Here is a 17,858-nt window from a genome sequence, read left to right as displayed (position 1 = left end):
TTGCTGGAGAACACCAACTCAGAGTTAAAGCAAAATTTGCTTTGCTAATGTTTTTAAGATACTACCTTCACATCAGAACTGGACATATGGAAGTATTTTAATGGGACAGCATCAGTGAAAAGCAGCAATAAAAATATTATTAATTAATGATTAGCCTGTATCTCTGGAAAATAAATAGGAAAGAAAAACTGAACAAACAAAAGGTTGTATATGTATCTTCAGATCCACCTGTTTTATGCCTTACTGAAAAAAAACAGAAATATACAGAAATACACAGATATAACAAGTAATATTTCAGTCTGATCAGGTTCCACAAAAAAATCCATCACTGTAAATTAAAGATATCTTTCATTTCACACACTACAGAAATCCACAACTAATCAGGTTGGATAGTGTCTAAAGAAGCACCAGTAGTCATGGTGTCCTGAAAAACAAACAAGCATTAAACCTATTAAGCCATCCAGCCCAAATACCTTTAAATAGCTATAGCAAGTCTTGATATACACATAAATTCCCTTGGGTGTAAGATCTCATTAGCATTTGCAAGGACACAAAGAAATAAATAGTTCTGTTAGCTGACAAATTTGGCTACATTGATATTAGATGCTATTCCCAAGACCATTGCTAAAACTAAAATTGCTCAAGGTTCAAGCATGTTTTTTTACTTGCTTTTACAAGCAAGTTTTTTTTACTACATCTCAGGAAAAATCAGAATATATTTTCCCATGGAAAAGCCAGGGAGGAGCAGCCATTCACACAGGGTTTAGTGTTCACTTCACCATGGCAATGCCTTCAGAGAATCTGAGGATGATGCAGGGGGAAAAGGACCTCTGGAGGTGTCTAACCCACCTCCAAGCTCAGGGCATGTCCATTAGATCAGGTCTCCAAGGAGCTTATCCCATGGATGTTTGCACACCTCCAAGGCTGGCAGATTTCAGACCCTCTCTCAATTCCTATTCCTGTGTTTGATTGCCCCCAGGGTGAAAAAGAATTCCTAACACCCCATTGGAAATTCTTGTCAAAGGACCAGGAGCTGATCCTGACACTCTTGGGCCATCCAGAAGCTCCCTGGACCCCACAGAGAGTTGGGTTTGTACAGGATAAAGGAAACAGGTACTTTAAGCATGGATATAACATTCTGATTCAGCTCTACTGTGGAGTTTCTACTGTCAATCCAATCTGAAAAATTCAGTCTACAGAAATACACAGGACTGGGAGAGAATTACTGGGTAAGGGCCACAGCTATTAGAAATCCCATTCAGGGACTAGACAAATGGCTAATGTTATTTTTCTGAGATTAAAAGCCAACTGTTACAATAAATGCCATAGTAAACAAAGCTTCTGCCTCAAATATTCAATGTCTCTTCTTTATTCTAGACCTGACATCTGTCACAAAGTTCTGTTCAGCTCTGACAAATCAGGTCCTCCTTGATAACATGTTTGACCACAAGGTGGTTAAGGAAGAAGTGTAAGAACTTACATTTTCCAGTAAATATTCCTGTCTCCTTAGGTGTACATTCAGAGAAAGAGTCTGGCTCTAGAACCTAAAAAGAAAGTCAACAGGTGCAACATTATACATACATTACAGGCATTGTTTATAGAGTTTTTATGTCTGTTCCTTTGGTTTTTACTACATCCAGCCTTTTATATATCCATCTCCCCTTTGCCTCCCCACCCTGGCTGTTCTGCTAATAATGGAAAACATGTCCCAAAATGTAAAAGATCATATGGATCCTTAAAAAATCGAGACTGTTAGGGTGAGGTCTTTTGGTTAGTTCATACAGAAATGTTGAATGGGAGACTCTGTACTGTGAAATACCTATTCTCAAAGAGGCTGAAATTCTAGAGTCGCCCTTATTTACCTGCAGATTGCCATTAGCAAATGATAATATGCTGTATTTGCAATATGTTGCAAATGCATTGCAGAGACAAGAAGTCTGGAAGGAAGTCAAGACCAGAGAGTGCCACCACAATTCCTTCTCAAGAACAAACAAGCAAACTTGCCCAAAAGTTTGTGCTTGTTCTCTGACAACACTAATGAAAAAGAGCCTGTGCTATTCAGCACAGCAAACCAGAGAGGGAATAAACAGATGGCAAAACCTGCTGATCATACTGGGGCAATCAGGGTAATAAAGACAAAGAAAAATGGCAGTGGGTTGCAGATAAAGTTCATTTCATTGAGTTGAGTGTGATAAAATGGTTGATTCTGTTCACTGTGGGTAAATGTAAAAATGCTACACTGGAGGAAAACAATCCTAACTTTACATATACCAGTATTGGGCTCCAAAATTAATAAAGCAGATTAGAATGACATCTTGGCATTTTTATGAGTAGCTCTATAGAAACATCAGCTCAATCCTCATTAGTAGTCAAAAAGCCAAACAGGAAATTAGAAGTCCAGACTTCTCTATAGTTTAATTTATCATTAGAAGTAAACTTCCTGTCATCCAGAATACATCAAATGGACCTACATTGTGCCTAAAAATAAATGAAAGACTTGTCATCACTGTTCTCCTACTGTTCCATCAGATCTCTGCAGTGTAACCACTGACATCCTGGATGTCAGATGTCTCCTCCCAGACTGCAATATCCTTCATGTGGCAGCAAATGTCCCTGTGGTAATTAAGGTAATTCAGGTGAAACGGGACAAGACTTGTGCACTGAAATAAATACCCACACACAAGGAACCTACAGAAGGTGGAAAACTCTTCCTGTTGGGGGCTTTTCATGCAAAACAATGACTCTGTCTTTGATATCTGATGCCTCTTCCTTAGAACAACTTAAAAAGACCAGCCTGGGAATTCAAATTTGTAACTTTACTGAAAATCAAAACCCATGGGCATAATAAAGTTACTGGATTTATAGATTGCAAAATAATGCCCTCCCTTGTAAACCATAAACCATCTGTGCCAGCCACATTATCACCTCTTTTCTCCCTTTCTTGTCTACTCAGATCCCTTATTCCACTGGTGCCCACTATATTTTCTTTCAGACATGCTCTAATTTTCTGCTATTCCAACTACTTCTGCTTGTGAGCATTGTCCTACCTGTGTTCTTAGATTCTTATGGCTAAAACAAAACAGCACCACAGTACAGGAGTTATTGGAAAAGCAATAAAAAGCAGGAAGTATTACCATGGTCCTCCCCCTGACCATACTGTATAGCACCATCCTTGTGAGAATAACTAAAGGTGAACTAACCATTCTGGAAAAAAAGATTTAGAAGACTGTAACACAGTGGAATAAATCTCTCGAGTGGCTCAAAGAAGAGGATGGGGAATAATTTTTTAGTTTCTTCCAACACAAAAACTAGAGGACATTAAAGGAACCTAGAGACAAACAGAAAGAGGTTGCCACAGAGCACTGTAAATTGTAAAAGTGCACATGGGTTCAGAAAGCTAGGAGATGAATTAATGCAACAAAAATCTGCAGCAGGATACTAAACACAAAGGTTAAGTGAAGAAGTCCTTGTGAGACACACTTCTAAGGGCTGGATGAGTGTTTTAGAGAAACACCACTGCATTTTTGTGCTATTCTTACATTCTCCCTAAGCACCCACAGAGCTGAATCAAGTGCACTTGGTACAGGTCTAATCTGCTGGAAAAGTCAACATGTTAAAGGTCCTGAACTCATGGGACAGACAGATGACCATGGATAACACTGACATGAAAGTAAGACACTTCTGTAAGAGCTTTTGAAAAGTTTTGTAGGCAGTGCAGTAAAACAGCATTTCACCTACTGAACAGGGAATGATCAACAGCAGACACTGTTCAAACCCAATACTGGTCTGACAACGTTGTGCTGGGGAAGACAAATTGCCCAGCAGATCTGTATCATTCTGGTAGCATAAGCATCCCTCCACAAAAATCAGCAAATATACAGTGACAGGGAGATCAATGGCTCAGTCACAACAGCATTTGTTATTCCACTGCTGATGCAGCACATTTCAGAGTTAGAACAGGGGGATGAAGGGCATCACAGCAAAATGAAAGGCAGAGACACTGAGTAAGGGCCAGACAGTCCAGGCCCAGGGTTCTGCCATGGAAGAGGTCCTGATGAATGCTCACAATAAACAAGTGATCAAGAAAAGAAAGGTGAACTTCAATTTGTGTTCATGAAATCCTGCACTGCAAAAGGTGTCTGAACAGTTTAAGACATCACAAGCAAAGATGGGACCAAAATTAATGAAGAAGTCCAAGGGTTAGAGACACTGACTCATGATTCTAACAGTGACATCAAATTCCAATGTCACTGTATTTCCCTTTGTCTTGTAAGCCACAAGAAAAAGAGGAAAAGACAGAATGGGGAGGCTTGAAAACCACACAAGGCTCGTTAGGAACCACATATCCCTGGGAGCAGTTCAGCTGAACCAGCTGGAATTTGGATCTCCTCACAGACCCACAAGTGTGTCTCCCAGAAAAAAGAGAACCTCACTGATGCAACAGTAGGTGCTCAAGAAGATTCTGAGAAGGTAGAATATTTAAGGAAATCAGGTCAAAGTCTGTCCCACACCATCATGAGGAGAAAATCTTGCAGGACCTTTGCTCAGACACTGGGCTGGAATGGTATAAGGCAAGACCCCAGTGCTTGAAAATACATCTTTCCTTCAAGGAGTAAAATACCAACTACATGGAAAAAAGGCATTTTTTGTGCTGCAACATGCAGACAAATCTGTGGAGATGCTAACCAAAAAAACACAGAGAGGGAATACAAGAGGAGGGTGGACAGGAAGAGATCCTTTTCATTTAAGATACTTAATTTGTGGAGGAAGAAACCAGTAAGAGTATAATCTGTGCAGAAAATATGGAAAAATCTTTGGTTTGGAGTGACAAGGACGACAGCTACTCATTATATGAATAACTGTATGTATCACTGCCAGTGCATAAACCTTCAGGAGTACCTAAATCAAAAAAAACTCCCTATAATCTCTGTCCAAGTAAGTAAAGGAAAAAAAAATCTAGTATAGCTTTCCTTGTAGACTTATTAATGAGTCAGGGAAACCAAAATTTGGAGGACCTTTAGGGATTTAAAATATCACTTAAATTATTGAGCTGGTGAAAAAAAAAAAAATCTTCAAAATAGTCCTAATTGTATTAGTTCTTCTGCAGAGTTTTACCTCACCATGGAAATGTGTCTATTACTTCCATGTCACGTTTCAGAAAGACATTTATGGAGAGTTCTGAACAGAGAAGGCCCTACCTGTTGATTTTCTGTTCTCAAACCTGCTTGTGTAAAAGGTCTTTCATCTCCCTCCCTGTCAGCAGTTGTTGGCCTCTTTAGCTCTTCCTCATATCTCAAGGAGCTGGCATTTTCCATTTCTCCATCATATGTCTCATCATAGCAGTATATAGCTTCAAGAATATCATCATCAGTAGTGAACAATATAGTGTCCCCAAAGTGCTCTGGAGCTGAAGGCAACACACAGAATTAAATGGATAAATAATACAAAAGAATACAGAGAGTGATAAAAATTATTTTTGGTCCTTCTTCACATTTAATTTGCAAAAATTTGTTTAAAAATAATTTATGGCAAATTGATACTGATTGCTATATATTGAATTATTAATTTCTGGTAAATTTATACTGATACTGCTATAATCAGTATTCCATTCCCAAACTTACACTGCACAGCAGAAAAAACTAGAGAATTCAGTCAAATTTTGAATACATAGGAAAGACAGTGGGGAAAAAAGCTTCTCCATCACCTTTTCCAGAAGATATTACAGGTGAAAAAAAGTAAAAAGCTGAAACTTTTAAATTTCTCGTGCCCATCTGATGTTATTGAAATACAGACGTGCTGCTAAGACGTGGTTAAGAATGGAGATTAGCTCTGTGTGCTGCTAAAATCCACAGTATCAGTGAAGAATGCATTAGTGGGCTTTGCATTATGTTTTTAAATTCAATACTAGACAAAGTGCCAGCTTGCTTTGAAGTGGAAGGCGATAACAAACAAGTGAAATGCATTTGTTTGCATTGTACTGCTGTTCCCACAAAGAAAATAAGAAATGATAGAATACCTCCAGACAATGTTCCTGAGGCCTTGGCAATTTCTCCTTTAAAGATGCATTGTTCATCTAACAGCATGATAATGTCTTTCACACCTCTGAAAGAGTGGATTCGAGATTTATTGTAATTCCAAATCCTAATCATAGCTACCTGACAGGGATTCACAAAGTCAATAAAGATAAAGTGAGGTTTTCCAGGGGTAAATGGTGCCAGCCAGAGATGCATATCATCCTGTGTCCGATTCACCCCATCAATTAGGTTGGTTATTATTCTGGGATCATTCCCATAAGCTGGTAAAATATTTATATCAGGTGGTTCAGCTGTTATTTTTGCAATCTGAACAGGATCTCCTTTAGAACTGAAAACTTCAATTCCATTAAGACCAACATAATGCCTGTCTCCCCACGTTGTTCGAATGTCTATCACTAAGTGCTGCCCATAAGGTAAAACGGGAATTTTAAAATCATTTCCATCATGTGCCTCCACAGCACTTTCTTCCTCTTGCCTCTTGGGTAGTGTTTGCAGTCCCTCTTTCCTCACTTGCTGACATTCTCCGGAGCGGTTGAGCTTCTGTTGGTGGAGGAACTCATCAAAGATATCCCCTTGAAAATCCATGTTCGAGATCCGGCCGCGATGGGAATAATTAAATTTCACCAAGGAGTTCCAGGACTCCTGCAGAGTGTGCTCTTGTTCACTGCACCACTTCGCTCTGGAGGCTGCTACGTCCTTGATGGAAAAGTCTTCATCTGAAAACAACATTACAAAGGCATTTAATGCAGAAGCAGGACTGGGAACAAACCGCTACGACAGGGACTCTGCAGAACGATGCTGGTCTTATTCGTGTCCCTTACTGTGAAATTCTCCTCCAGCAGCACTTTTATATTGCCTCCCTGTTATGAAGGCTCCATGTCCCAGTTTCTCTTCCCCATTTAGACATAATGAAAACAATCACTTTTAACTATTACAAGAGCAGAGCACATGCCATGATCCCAACTGCAACTCTTAGGCTGCGAATTCGTGACTCAACCCTTAAAGAAATTGGGATTTTGCCCAGTGATTGTGTTGCTGTCACAACAGTTTAAATCATCTGTCTGCACTTCTGCAGATCTTTCATACAGCTGGAAGTGGCTGAACTGGTTAATGTAAAGCATTACAGAGAAAAGCTGGTGCTTCCTCTCAAAATCAGCCACGTGGATATAAAGAAAAGTGGTGAGAAAAGTAGGTTCAGCATAAGGAGGATGAGGTGAATGTTGCACTCTGTGCAGGTGATGTCCAAATATTTTTCTCAGTTTTCAGCAAGTGTGAGATGTAGGAGGGGTACAGTGACAAAGTATCTAATGGGAATGCAGTGAGGACAACAAATCAGAGGGACACAGTGGGAGCAAAGCATGTTCTTCTTGTGGCTGCACTGGGGAGCTGCTTAATTTCCATCTCGAAACAATTAAGAACAGATATTAACAAAGATTTTCAATAAAACAGTCACTTATGTATTTTCTTCAAATAAATGAAGAAGAGGAAGTGGAGTTCTAAACAATTACAGGCCCATGGGCCAGATTTTACTCCTGCACAGAGTCCTTGGGTGGACACTAAAACAAATGGTTATCAAGAATAAATGCCAATTGCTGTAAAATGCAAAATAATGTTTTCCCAAAAGACTGCTCCCGACTGACTTTTAACTGTTTTTCTGGAAACACTGGAAAGAGGCAATGTTCCTAATCTATCTATGGCAAATAATCATTTACAGTGGGGACACCTGAGATAAAAATAAGAATTTCAAAGCAGATGGGAAACGACTTGGAAAAGGGTTGCCTTCCAGAATGAAACCCTAGAGTCTAACCTGGCCCCTCCTCCCTACCCCACAAGGGAAATGCAGATATGAAGAAAAATTTCATATTTCAGAGAACATCAGTCATTTCTAAGTCCCCTTCTTGCTCAAACCACTGTCAGTACAGACACTCCAGAAGTGGGTGATCCCACACAGTATATCCCAGAGCCTCACAGTTTACCTGGAGAAGACACTGTATATATCTTTATCATTTTAAAATGTCAAAGCTTGACAATTTCAGGATGAGCAGAATAGGACGAGAAGAGTATTTGACATCCATTGACTTGCCCTGTTTGGGAGAGTTTTTCCCTTCTCTTGTTAATTTTTTTTTTAAACGTCAAGTACTTCAAACAGCCCAGAGATTACAATTCTAAAGCACTTCTGAGGCAGTTCAACGGGAGGTTAACAGGTTTGTTAGCTGCATTAAGGAGTGACAACAGGAGAAGTGAAGCTCTGAAAGGGAAGCAGAGAGACCCAAAAGCGAGCCCAGTGGCTGAAGCTATTTTGGGGTTTTTTTTAAGAATTTAAAATGTAATATTTTATAATGACACTTTGAACTTCCAACTCCCCTGTGGCTTTAGGACAGGTGTCTTCAACCACCAAGTCCCCCATCCTGCTTCTGATGGCAACACACACCATACAATTCCTCTCAAAACTTTCCTAAACTACATTTTTGGCCAAGACTACCTTGAAGAAAACACCTTTCTTCTCCCTCTGTTGTGTTAATCTCTTTTCTACTCCCCGCAGTTATAAATAGCAATCATATTTCCATGCTGCAATCACATGCTTCATTTCCCAAATCATCCTAAAAGCTCTCTTCTGTATCTGTTCCACTTTGTAATCAGCTTTCCCGAAAATGGATGATCAGAGCTGCAGTTTTCCAACTGACGTCTCACAAGTGGCTGTGCTGAGATATTAACATTTCCCTAACTCTCCCAAAAGCCTGTGCTGATCCATCCTGGGAGTGCTCTGCTCCAATCACCCTGCATCACACCAGCCTTTCACACTCAATCTGCCATCAGCTACTCAACCGTGATCCTTCCCTTCCTCGCTCATTTGCAATTGATGATTACTCAGCTTACAACTTCATTTTTGGTTATTAGTCCCCAAGGGAGCCTGCAAAGGGGTACTATGGAGTTGCATTCCACTGCTTCAGTCCTCAAGCTCATCCTTCTGCGAGTTCTTCAATCTTCTTAACTCACAATAACCCAAATGATATGTTATTTGCTAATTTTATCAGCAGACTCCCATCATTTCCTTTGCACATTAAACCGGTTATCAAAGAAAAATTGATGTTTTTATAGCAACATTAACTCGAGGCAAGCATGTACGTGCTATTTCTAATTTCTGTTGTTCTTATTATTCTTCATTGAGTGACCAAAGCTATGCTGTGACACTGGTAGGAGGCTCTGCAGCCTCCCCTTTGTCACACACTTCCATTGGGAAGCTGCACTTCCCTCAGCCCTGTGCCAATTAAAATCCACCACTCTCAGGGAAACACTTAAAACCCTTTCCCTGTTGTTAAAGCTCACTCAGCTCCACTTTGAAGATGGTTTTACCCTGCACAGCACAGCAGAGAGAGAACAAAAGCTGCTGGATGGCTGCAATTTTCCCAGGGACAAAAACATATCGGGAGCTTTAAGCACCACATGAAATAACCTGCTCTGAGCAAAATTAGAGGACACTGTATAGATCCATGATAACCTTCATCTTACACCTTACATTAAAACTCCAACATTATTTCCATTTTTAGAACTGAACAGAAATTCCCAAGGTGAGATTTATTTACAGTTTCTTTAATTTTAAGGTCTTAATCTAACAAAGATAGTGTAAAATGTGTGAAACAGCAAAAGGGCTGTGGTGAGTGGGTGGCTGAAGGGAAGATGGCAGTTATTCCAAATACTTCCCTATTTTTCTCTTCTTTGAGGTATAACTTCAGATGTACTGATGAAATTGCTGTTTGCTTCACAGAGGGTCAGAGAACAAAAAATCCAGACATCCTAAGTTTAGAAAGAAGCATTTTCTCGCCTTTGTCTGAAAAAAATCATGCAGCACCTGCTGCAGAATTTGAACTGGCACTTCAAATGCATTTAGTTACATTTCCTGTCCCTAATGACCATTACTTTAATGTAAACACTCAAATTCAATACCCAGCAAGCTACACTTTCATGCAAATTGTTTTGATGCTAAATCACAACCATAATTTCCATTTGTAGTTTTATACCATCTTATTCCAATTCCCTGGGTCCTGTTGTCCTTGTTCTGCCAGACTCTTTTCATTTGAGACAAGATATTGAATGCTGAAGAATTACAGAATGCCAAAGAAGGGTAAGAAGAGCCCAAAACCCCAGGAATCAGAGTGACATGGCTTGAAACTGAAAAGGTGACACTAAAAATAAATCCTGGAAAGTTGGTTAAAAGAGAGACAAAGTAGAACTTGTGGGTAAGAAATTCTATTCTTCTGGTGTTTACAGTTGTTAAACACAAAAATATTACCCCAGACCCAGAAAATTTCTTAGCCATGGATTACCAGAGGTTGGGAGAGAGCAGGAACTTCAGAAGTTGCCCAGTTCTCATACCCTTCCCTGGGCTACTGCCAACACAACCACACAAATCTGGATCCTCCACCTCCAACAGGATCCAGGTGAACTCAAAAAGGTTTGGAGAAAGATGACAAGGACAATCAAAAGGCATGGAGCAGATAACAGCTAAATTTACTAGAGAACTCTTCATAAATAAACAAGATGTCTGATGGTGAAGTTTGTAAAGTCATGAGCAGAGAAGGGAAAAGAAGGGCAGTTTTCCATTCACTCTGAATAAATATATTCAGAATATATTCTCACTGAGAAAGACACAAACCTACTACACAAATAAATTCTGTAAATTTACTCACTAACTTGAGGACACACTCTTCTTTATCTTTTTGCAGATTTTAATTGATATTAGCAAACATTTGCTGTCTGCAGGAACTGTCAATTCTTGGAATATAATCTACTGGAATTTAGTCTTCCATCTGCTCCAAATAAATTAAAACCCACCAAATCAGAATGTAAATTTTTTTCAGAAGAGTATTTCACATCAGGTGTGGGACAAGGAGAGACACTCTGAGTATTGTCAGAGTATGAATGAGGAAAATACCACAAACAGCAAAACTAAAATCCCCCTGTCTACACCTCCAGGAATCTCAGGAGGTCCCTTCCACTTAAATGAGTTTGTGCTGCTGCAAAATGGAGAACATGTCAGCACCTGCACTGAGGTTGCTATTGTGACCTCTTACCTTTGTGGGCAGAATCCTCTTCTCCAAGATTTATAGTGTTTAATCCCAGCTTTTTACCACATCTGACACTTCTCCTTCCACTCGTAGGGTACTGTGAGCTGCAGCAATTCCTGTTAGAAAGCTGCTCCAAAATGTCCAAGCCCACATCACCATCCTTTCTGGTCAGCACTAGTGACCTCTCATCTCCATTTGCATTCCTACTACTGGGTCTTCCCAGTTCATTTCTCTGACATTTGACATCCTCATTTGTCAGGTCTGAGAAGTTTTTCATGATTCCATCTGACTGTGTTTGAAATCTCGAGCTTAAACTACGTTCTGTAGCAAGCCAGGAAGGCTTCTGCTTACTGGGAGTAACATGACTGTTCTCAGTTACTTGGGAAGATGACTGTAACCAAGGTGGAAGTGCACCTGTGGAATCAGACAATTTTCTCCCTGTTAACTTTTCCATTTGTTCACTCAGAGAAAGTTCATCATCAGACTGAACGTGCTCCACAACTGCTGCTACTGCTGAATTCTCTCTGGTATCTTTTATACAAACTTGAGATGGGAATGCTTTTAGATCATCCTCTAACTCTGGCAAATTTTTCTTTGTAAAGCTGATTGAGTTCATTTTATGCTTAAGAAGATTTTCTTCTGGCAGGGATTTCCAGTTTAGTGAAGTAGTCCTTGATTCTGAGCATTTAAAATGTAGGTCTGCTTCCTTGTCTGTGACTGCATTTACTTCTTTCCTTTCACCTGAGGGAGATGCAGAGGTATCTTGCTTGTGATCTGTAAGGTCAATTGTAGTGTTATGGTCAGCAAAGAGATCTCCAGAGGCTCTCTCTAATTCACCCTCAAATACAAGGTTCTCATCAACATATAACTTCACCTTCTTTGCTCCAACATCGAGGTCCTACAAAAATAAAAGTATAAAGATTTCAATTAAGCTTTCAAGCATTAGATATCACTGTTCTGGGACTCTGACATTTGAACACTTAATCAATAGACAGATGAAAACAATTAAACCCTGTGTCAGTTACATGCTTTTGACTACCTTTTAATCTAAAGCTCAAACAACTGTGGAATATTTAAGATTTTATTTAAAAGGACTGAAAGCCCTGCTAGACACTACTATGAACCATTTCGTCTGGCAAGGCTTGATTATTTAGAAAAGCTTGAGGGAAGAAGCCTAGATTAAGTATAATTCAATTTGATCAGCATATAAATTCCAGAGGCACATTTTGTTTCAGCATCTGGAAGATTCACCACTTTCACGACACGATCCACCGTGAACAACCACCCAGATCAAAGCCACTGGAGTTAAAAAGAGTTACAAAGAAATAACAGAGCTGGAAAGGACAGCAAAAAAAATCATCCAGTCCATCTTTTTCCACTGAAGAATGTAAAATAACCTATACCATTGAGAAGAAATCTGTTTTTAACAGTTTTCAACTAATCTGCCTTGATAGCCTATCCCAACACTTAACTAGACTTTTAAATAGAAGGCCTTTATCTGAGACACAATTCTGCCACTCACAACTTTATCTCTATGTTCTCCTTCTCTGTGGCACCCACCAATACCTGATTTTTTCATTCCATTGAAGTTGGAACTAATGTTCTTTCTATTCTCTTCACCATTTCGATCTAACCCTTTCTCCTCCTTGACAAAAATACCACTATCTTCAAAGAAAATATAGAAGATGAGACAAAATCCATCTCCTTTCTGTTCTCTAACTTTCAGTAACGTGTCCATCTCGTGGAGCCTTTAAAAGACTCTCTGTTCTTTCCTTCTTTTCATGAAAACTAAGAAGCTTTGCATGAAAGTAAGAAGTTTCAGTTTCATCCCTCTTGTTCATCTCCTGGATGTCAGTTCTGCTTGAATACTGATGTAAATTTTCCTATGCTTCCAGCCTAAACCAGTTACTCCTTCCCCTACAAATACAAATGCCTCTGGCTTTTCACTCCTGAAGACACTTGTTTAAAGCTTACAAGTCTTTATAGTGTCTATTGTGTTGTTTTCCAAATAATACCATGTATGAGGCAAAAAATGTAATATGGAAAAGCAGAAGATGCAGGGATAACAAGAAAGCTACAGCTGAGGGAGGGAAGCAGGTATGTGAGACACATTCCTGTTAGGGAAAGATAACCTTCAGTAACTTCTCAAAGAACAGCTGTAAACCCAGTTTAATTGGCCATTATGGCACGGCTGCCTGTGGAACTCCACGAGTCTCATAAAGTGCTATAAGCCTGTACTGATGCATTTGGCCATAAAACGTGATATTTTTTCCCCTTGAATGAGGACACTGATAGATTCCTCTAACTGGGGATCAAAACACTTCAATAATTATATCTATAAAAAACTACCTGGTGGCTTTGCCTGAAATTATGATGGGGAAGAGAAAGACTATCAGGATGCCCCAGTAATGTTATTTTTTAAATTTCTGTATGTCTGGACTAACAATGCCCTCCTTAAATGCTGGAGATTTTGGATATTCACGGCAGAATTTGGGATAACTGCAACATTTCTACATAATATCCCAGCCTCTACTGCTGTTAGGAACACTCAGCTCTTAGTTCTGCATTTTTACCTGGAAACAGATAGAAACTGCATGGGACCACAGGAATACACATGTTCATTTGAAAAGCATTTGTCAATGTCACCTTTTTAAATTAAAATCAGCAACCTTAAGAGCAACTTGTTTTGAAATTAATCCCACTCCACTCACCAGTACCAGAGAAGGACAGAAAACATAACAAAAATGAGAGGGTGGAGGTCATTCTCCCTGAAAGAAGGGACAGCCAAGCCCAGAAAAGGGCCAGTCACTTCAAAATTACTATTTCAGTCAGTGGGAAAAGACTTCCTGTTCTCTGATGCTTTGGAATGTCTGAGACAGGTATTTTAGGAAGCAAAAGAGGTGTCTGAAGTGTATCCAGACGAACCAGGCAAAGCTACGGATATTTGTAGGACAATAGAGACAGACTGAACTGGGGCAGGCATTAGTAACAGCTGATAGCTCAGGAAAACCATCTATTCAGGAAGAACCAGGAAAAGAGCTAATGAAAATCTTTTGCACCAAAATCCTAAAGCAGACTGAGCCTCAGGGAGGAAAAACATGAACAGATCTCAGAGACTCCAAGAACAAACATATGCAGGCACAAGACTAAGAACTGCTCTTTTTCATTCCCTCCCACCCCTCCTCTGAGCTTTCAGTTGCTTAGTGATCAGTTCTGGTGGGAAAGACTGACACCACGGTTTAGCTTCCCTGGTACCACTGCTCTGCTCTCCTGGAGCATGAGGAGGCTGGAAAAGTCCCTTCCACATGGGTAATTCCACCCTCTAAACAAATACCCAGTGTTTCATCCAAGGCAGGTGCTTTTTTTTCCTCCTGGAAGAGTGATTAAAATGGCACAGTGTCTCAGAACAAGCAGGGAGGTGTGATCAGTGTCAGAAAGGAAAAAAAAAAGATAGATTTTGTGGAAGTAATTCTACAGTTTCTCTTGGTGTTCCTTCCCAGCTTGCACCTTCAGCCCTCAGAGTGCCTGCTGGGATAGTGCCTCCCAGTGAGACAACAAGAATGCAACTTCTGGCCATTTCAGGGATATTTATGCACGAAGGACAAAGCATAAAACCAGAGGCACTTTTCTGAGAATTACCCCTGGATAAAGGACTTGAAATTGCTTCTGCCTGATTTCTCGCAGAAGTGTGAAAAAGAAGGAGCAATAGGAAAGAAGTCAAGAATGAGAAGAAAAAGGTTCTTCTATAGAACTAATTGTGCTGTAAGAAAGCTGCTGCAGCCTTACAGTCAATCAAGTGGTAATCCAGCACTGACAAATCTCCAGCTCAAGAGAACGGACATGAGCATATGCACAGGAGGAACACACATATAAGCAACCACTTGAAGAAGAAAATGAACCAACTGGAGAGCAACTAAGACCTTAATGCATTAAAGTATTGATTCCACTCACAGATTTGTGAAGATGCACCACAGACATTATATTGGATCTTACAAAGAAAGTTTTGACAGCAACGAGTAACGATGCAATTTCAAGACTGCAGCAAGTACTTCTAAAATGTCTGACTATTGCAGACAACTTTGAAAAGAACTGGCTGCCCTTTCTTACACTTCTCCCCTTCTTGCAGACTAAAAATGACCTCCTTTTTTGCAGATCTCATCTGAAGTACATAAAGGCAAGATGAAGCATCCTCTGAGACCTTCCCTGTAATTCAGTGAATCGAGGAATCTATGGCAATGATGTCATCAGACTTTTACAGCCTCCTTCAAACATATTTTTTTTTCTCCTTCTAGATTCAAGTTCTAAAGCTCAAACATACAAAAGTACTGGCCTGACTTAATTCTTTGCCTATTTTTTTCAGGAAGCACTTGGGCACCTCTACCTTAGGTGCCATTTGAGGGGGAAAAAGGCAGTAAGAATGATTACGAAAATCCACACAGAAATCTGGCTCTGGACTTACACTAGCAGGAAGAAAATTGTTAGCTAATTATATTTTTGGGGTTTATACTTCTCAGACAAAACTTCCTCATGACAAATTACAGAACTAGGCAGAACTGCCTGCTATTCTTTCACCTTAAGGATAATGAGACATTTCTTTAATAAGTATAAACTGCTGCACTTCCACCAAAATCCATGGGATTACACTCCCAGTGGATTTTACAGATTGCCTCATAGCAGTTTATTAAAAAAGCAGTGCCTTGACAGACAGACATCCATTTCTCTGTTCTTCCTGCATTATATTCAGGAGGTTTGGTAACAAATCCTACCATTACCTCCAAGAACAGCATCCCTTTCGCACACTCTAATGATGATGGAACATTCTGCAGACTGCAATTTTAGTGGAAAAAGCTATTAAAATTCCAGGAAAACAAATATAAATCATGTAATAGTAAATTTGTATAAGCTGCCCCTTCCATGGCCATTTCCATATGTATAAATTACCATATGTGCTTATATAAGAACATGGATGAGAGCAGAACCAGAGGGATAAACCCTCTTATTCATAATCCAGGACAGCAAATCCTCTTTGATCCAGTACCTGGGATTTCTTTCTTAACATTGCAGTGTACAAACAAGAATAATTTTCATGGTGACATTCAAACACAGAGACAAGAGACCATCTGCCATCTGCCATGATATGTCTCTCTTCTAACAGTAGATTGTTTTATTATGAGCACTCAGTAGTGGAGTTTTTAATTGTCCCTGGCCATGGCAGGGGGGCTGGAACTAGATGGTCTTTAAGGTCCTTCCAACCCAAACCAATTTGTGACTCTAATTAAAGCAACAAACCCAAACTTGAGCAACAGTCAGCCTATTTACATTTATATACATGAGAAAACACAGATTTAAACACATAGTTAGATTGTGATAGAACAACTGAGAGTCCTGAATATTAAGATGCACTTACCTTCCAATCTTTATTTCTCACCAGTAAAGGATTAAGTGACACAATACACAAGCCTTTTATTAGGTCTTTAGAGATCTTTAATAGCTTTGAAAGAAAATGCTCATTGTGCCTATGAAAACATTATCACCACATTGTTTCCACTTACAATTAAGACAGAAGCAAATTTCACAGCAGACAGGGACACCTCAAAGCTCCTATTTTATTAGAGAAAATTGTATCGATTTTTATTTCATGCTTTTAGAAAGAAGAGCAAACTGAACTTCCCTAGGCAAGGCAGAGCAAAGGTACAGAGTAGTTGAGAAAAGACTACTTACACTGGGAGTTGTTGTGCTGTAATTCCAAATCTTGATCTTGGATATACCAAAGTCACATGACCGGGTGGGATTGCGGATAACAAAGTACAGTTGGATGGGCGGATGGAAAGGGCACATCCAGAGGCAGCTTTCCTTCCTGAGCTAAAAACATACACAAGCAGACTGTCACTAACTCTTCCTCCTCAAGCAGGGGTTTTCATTTTAATTAACTCCCCACCCCACGGCAGAATACGCAGAGATTAGAAAATTCAATAAAATCCACTACGTAAGAGCAAAACCTCAACCTCATTTCCCAGCAGCAAATCCGACTCTCCTGCCTCTAAGGCAGCTCCCAAGAACCTGACAATGAGATAAAGGTCAGCTGCTCGCTGTCCCAGGGAGGCATCTGCACACTCACACACCACAGGCAGCCTGCCCTGCTTTGGAACTGCAGGGTCAGAGCAAGCCCAGTTTATTTTAATCAAATTAATCAGCTTTGCCTGTACTAGAGGGGATCACTGAGCACAATGGACACTGGACAATCATTTTGTGATTTCTTCCTGTGCTTACACTTCTGGTTTGCTCTCTAAAGAGGGAAATCTTATAGAATTTTACTTTATTGCCTGCCTCTATTTTAATCAGGCTTTGCAGACAGCCAACATCACTTACAGATCTGTTCCTTGGAGCTATATAGAACTCTACACTTGATATTTTCAAAGATATCACAGAAACTCCCAACATGAATTTTACATACAACTGGCAATCAAGAGACTTAAAAGTACCAATTCTGAAAACTGTAAAAAACTGCTACCTCTAAATGTTCAAAAGTGGAGTAAAAGGATGTGGTGGCACCTCGGAAAGAGGCAAGGAGGAAAGAGCTTTAGAATCAAAATGTTGAATATTAATATACTTGATGTCAAATGTTATCTCAAAACAGAGATGAAGAAGAGCACAAAGTGAATACACATGCAGGTAACATTTCAGTGATCTGAGATGAGGAGATAAATTAGCCCCCTTCTGTTCTCAAGGATACACAGTACATACAGTGACACTGTAG

At 39.7% G+C, this 17,858-nt stretch overlaps 1 protein-coding gene across 9 annotated transcripts in view; it reads right to left on the bottom strand.

Annotated features, from left to right (window-relative positions):
* The window catches only part of KATNIP (katanin interacting protein), a 56,918-nt gene that overhangs the window by 18,599 nt on the left and 20,461 nt on the right, over positions 1-17,858 (bottom strand). For 8 of the 9 annotated variants that reach the window (XM_064672686.1, XM_064672685.1, XM_064672684.1 and 5 more), the window contains 5 exons: positions 16,823-16,963; positions 11,108-11,999; positions 6,017-6,751; positions 5,199-5,407; positions 1,481-1,544 (listed from right to left, as the gene is read on the bottom strand). In XM_064672686.1, coding sequence (XP_064528756.1) covers positions 1,481-1,544; positions 5,199-5,407; positions 6,017-6,751; positions 11,108-11,999; positions 16,823-16,963 — 2,041 coding nt within the window. The remainder of the gene's footprint in view (positions 1-1,480; positions 1,545-5,198; positions 5,408-6,016; positions 6,752-11,107; positions 12,000-16,822; positions 16,964-17,858) is intronic. The other variant, XM_064672693.1, reaches the window with a different exon arrangement.

The sequence above is a fragment of the Pseudopipra pipra genome, chromosome 16 (assembly GCF_036250125.1).
Source record: "Pseudopipra pipra isolate bDixPip1 chromosome 16, bDixPip1.hap1, whole genome shotgun sequence".
Classification (NCBI taxonomy): Eukaryota; Metazoa; Chordata; class Aves; order Passeriformes; family Pipridae; genus Pseudopipra; species Pseudopipra pipra.
This window is presented reverse-complemented; position numbering and strand designations above follow the sequence as displayed.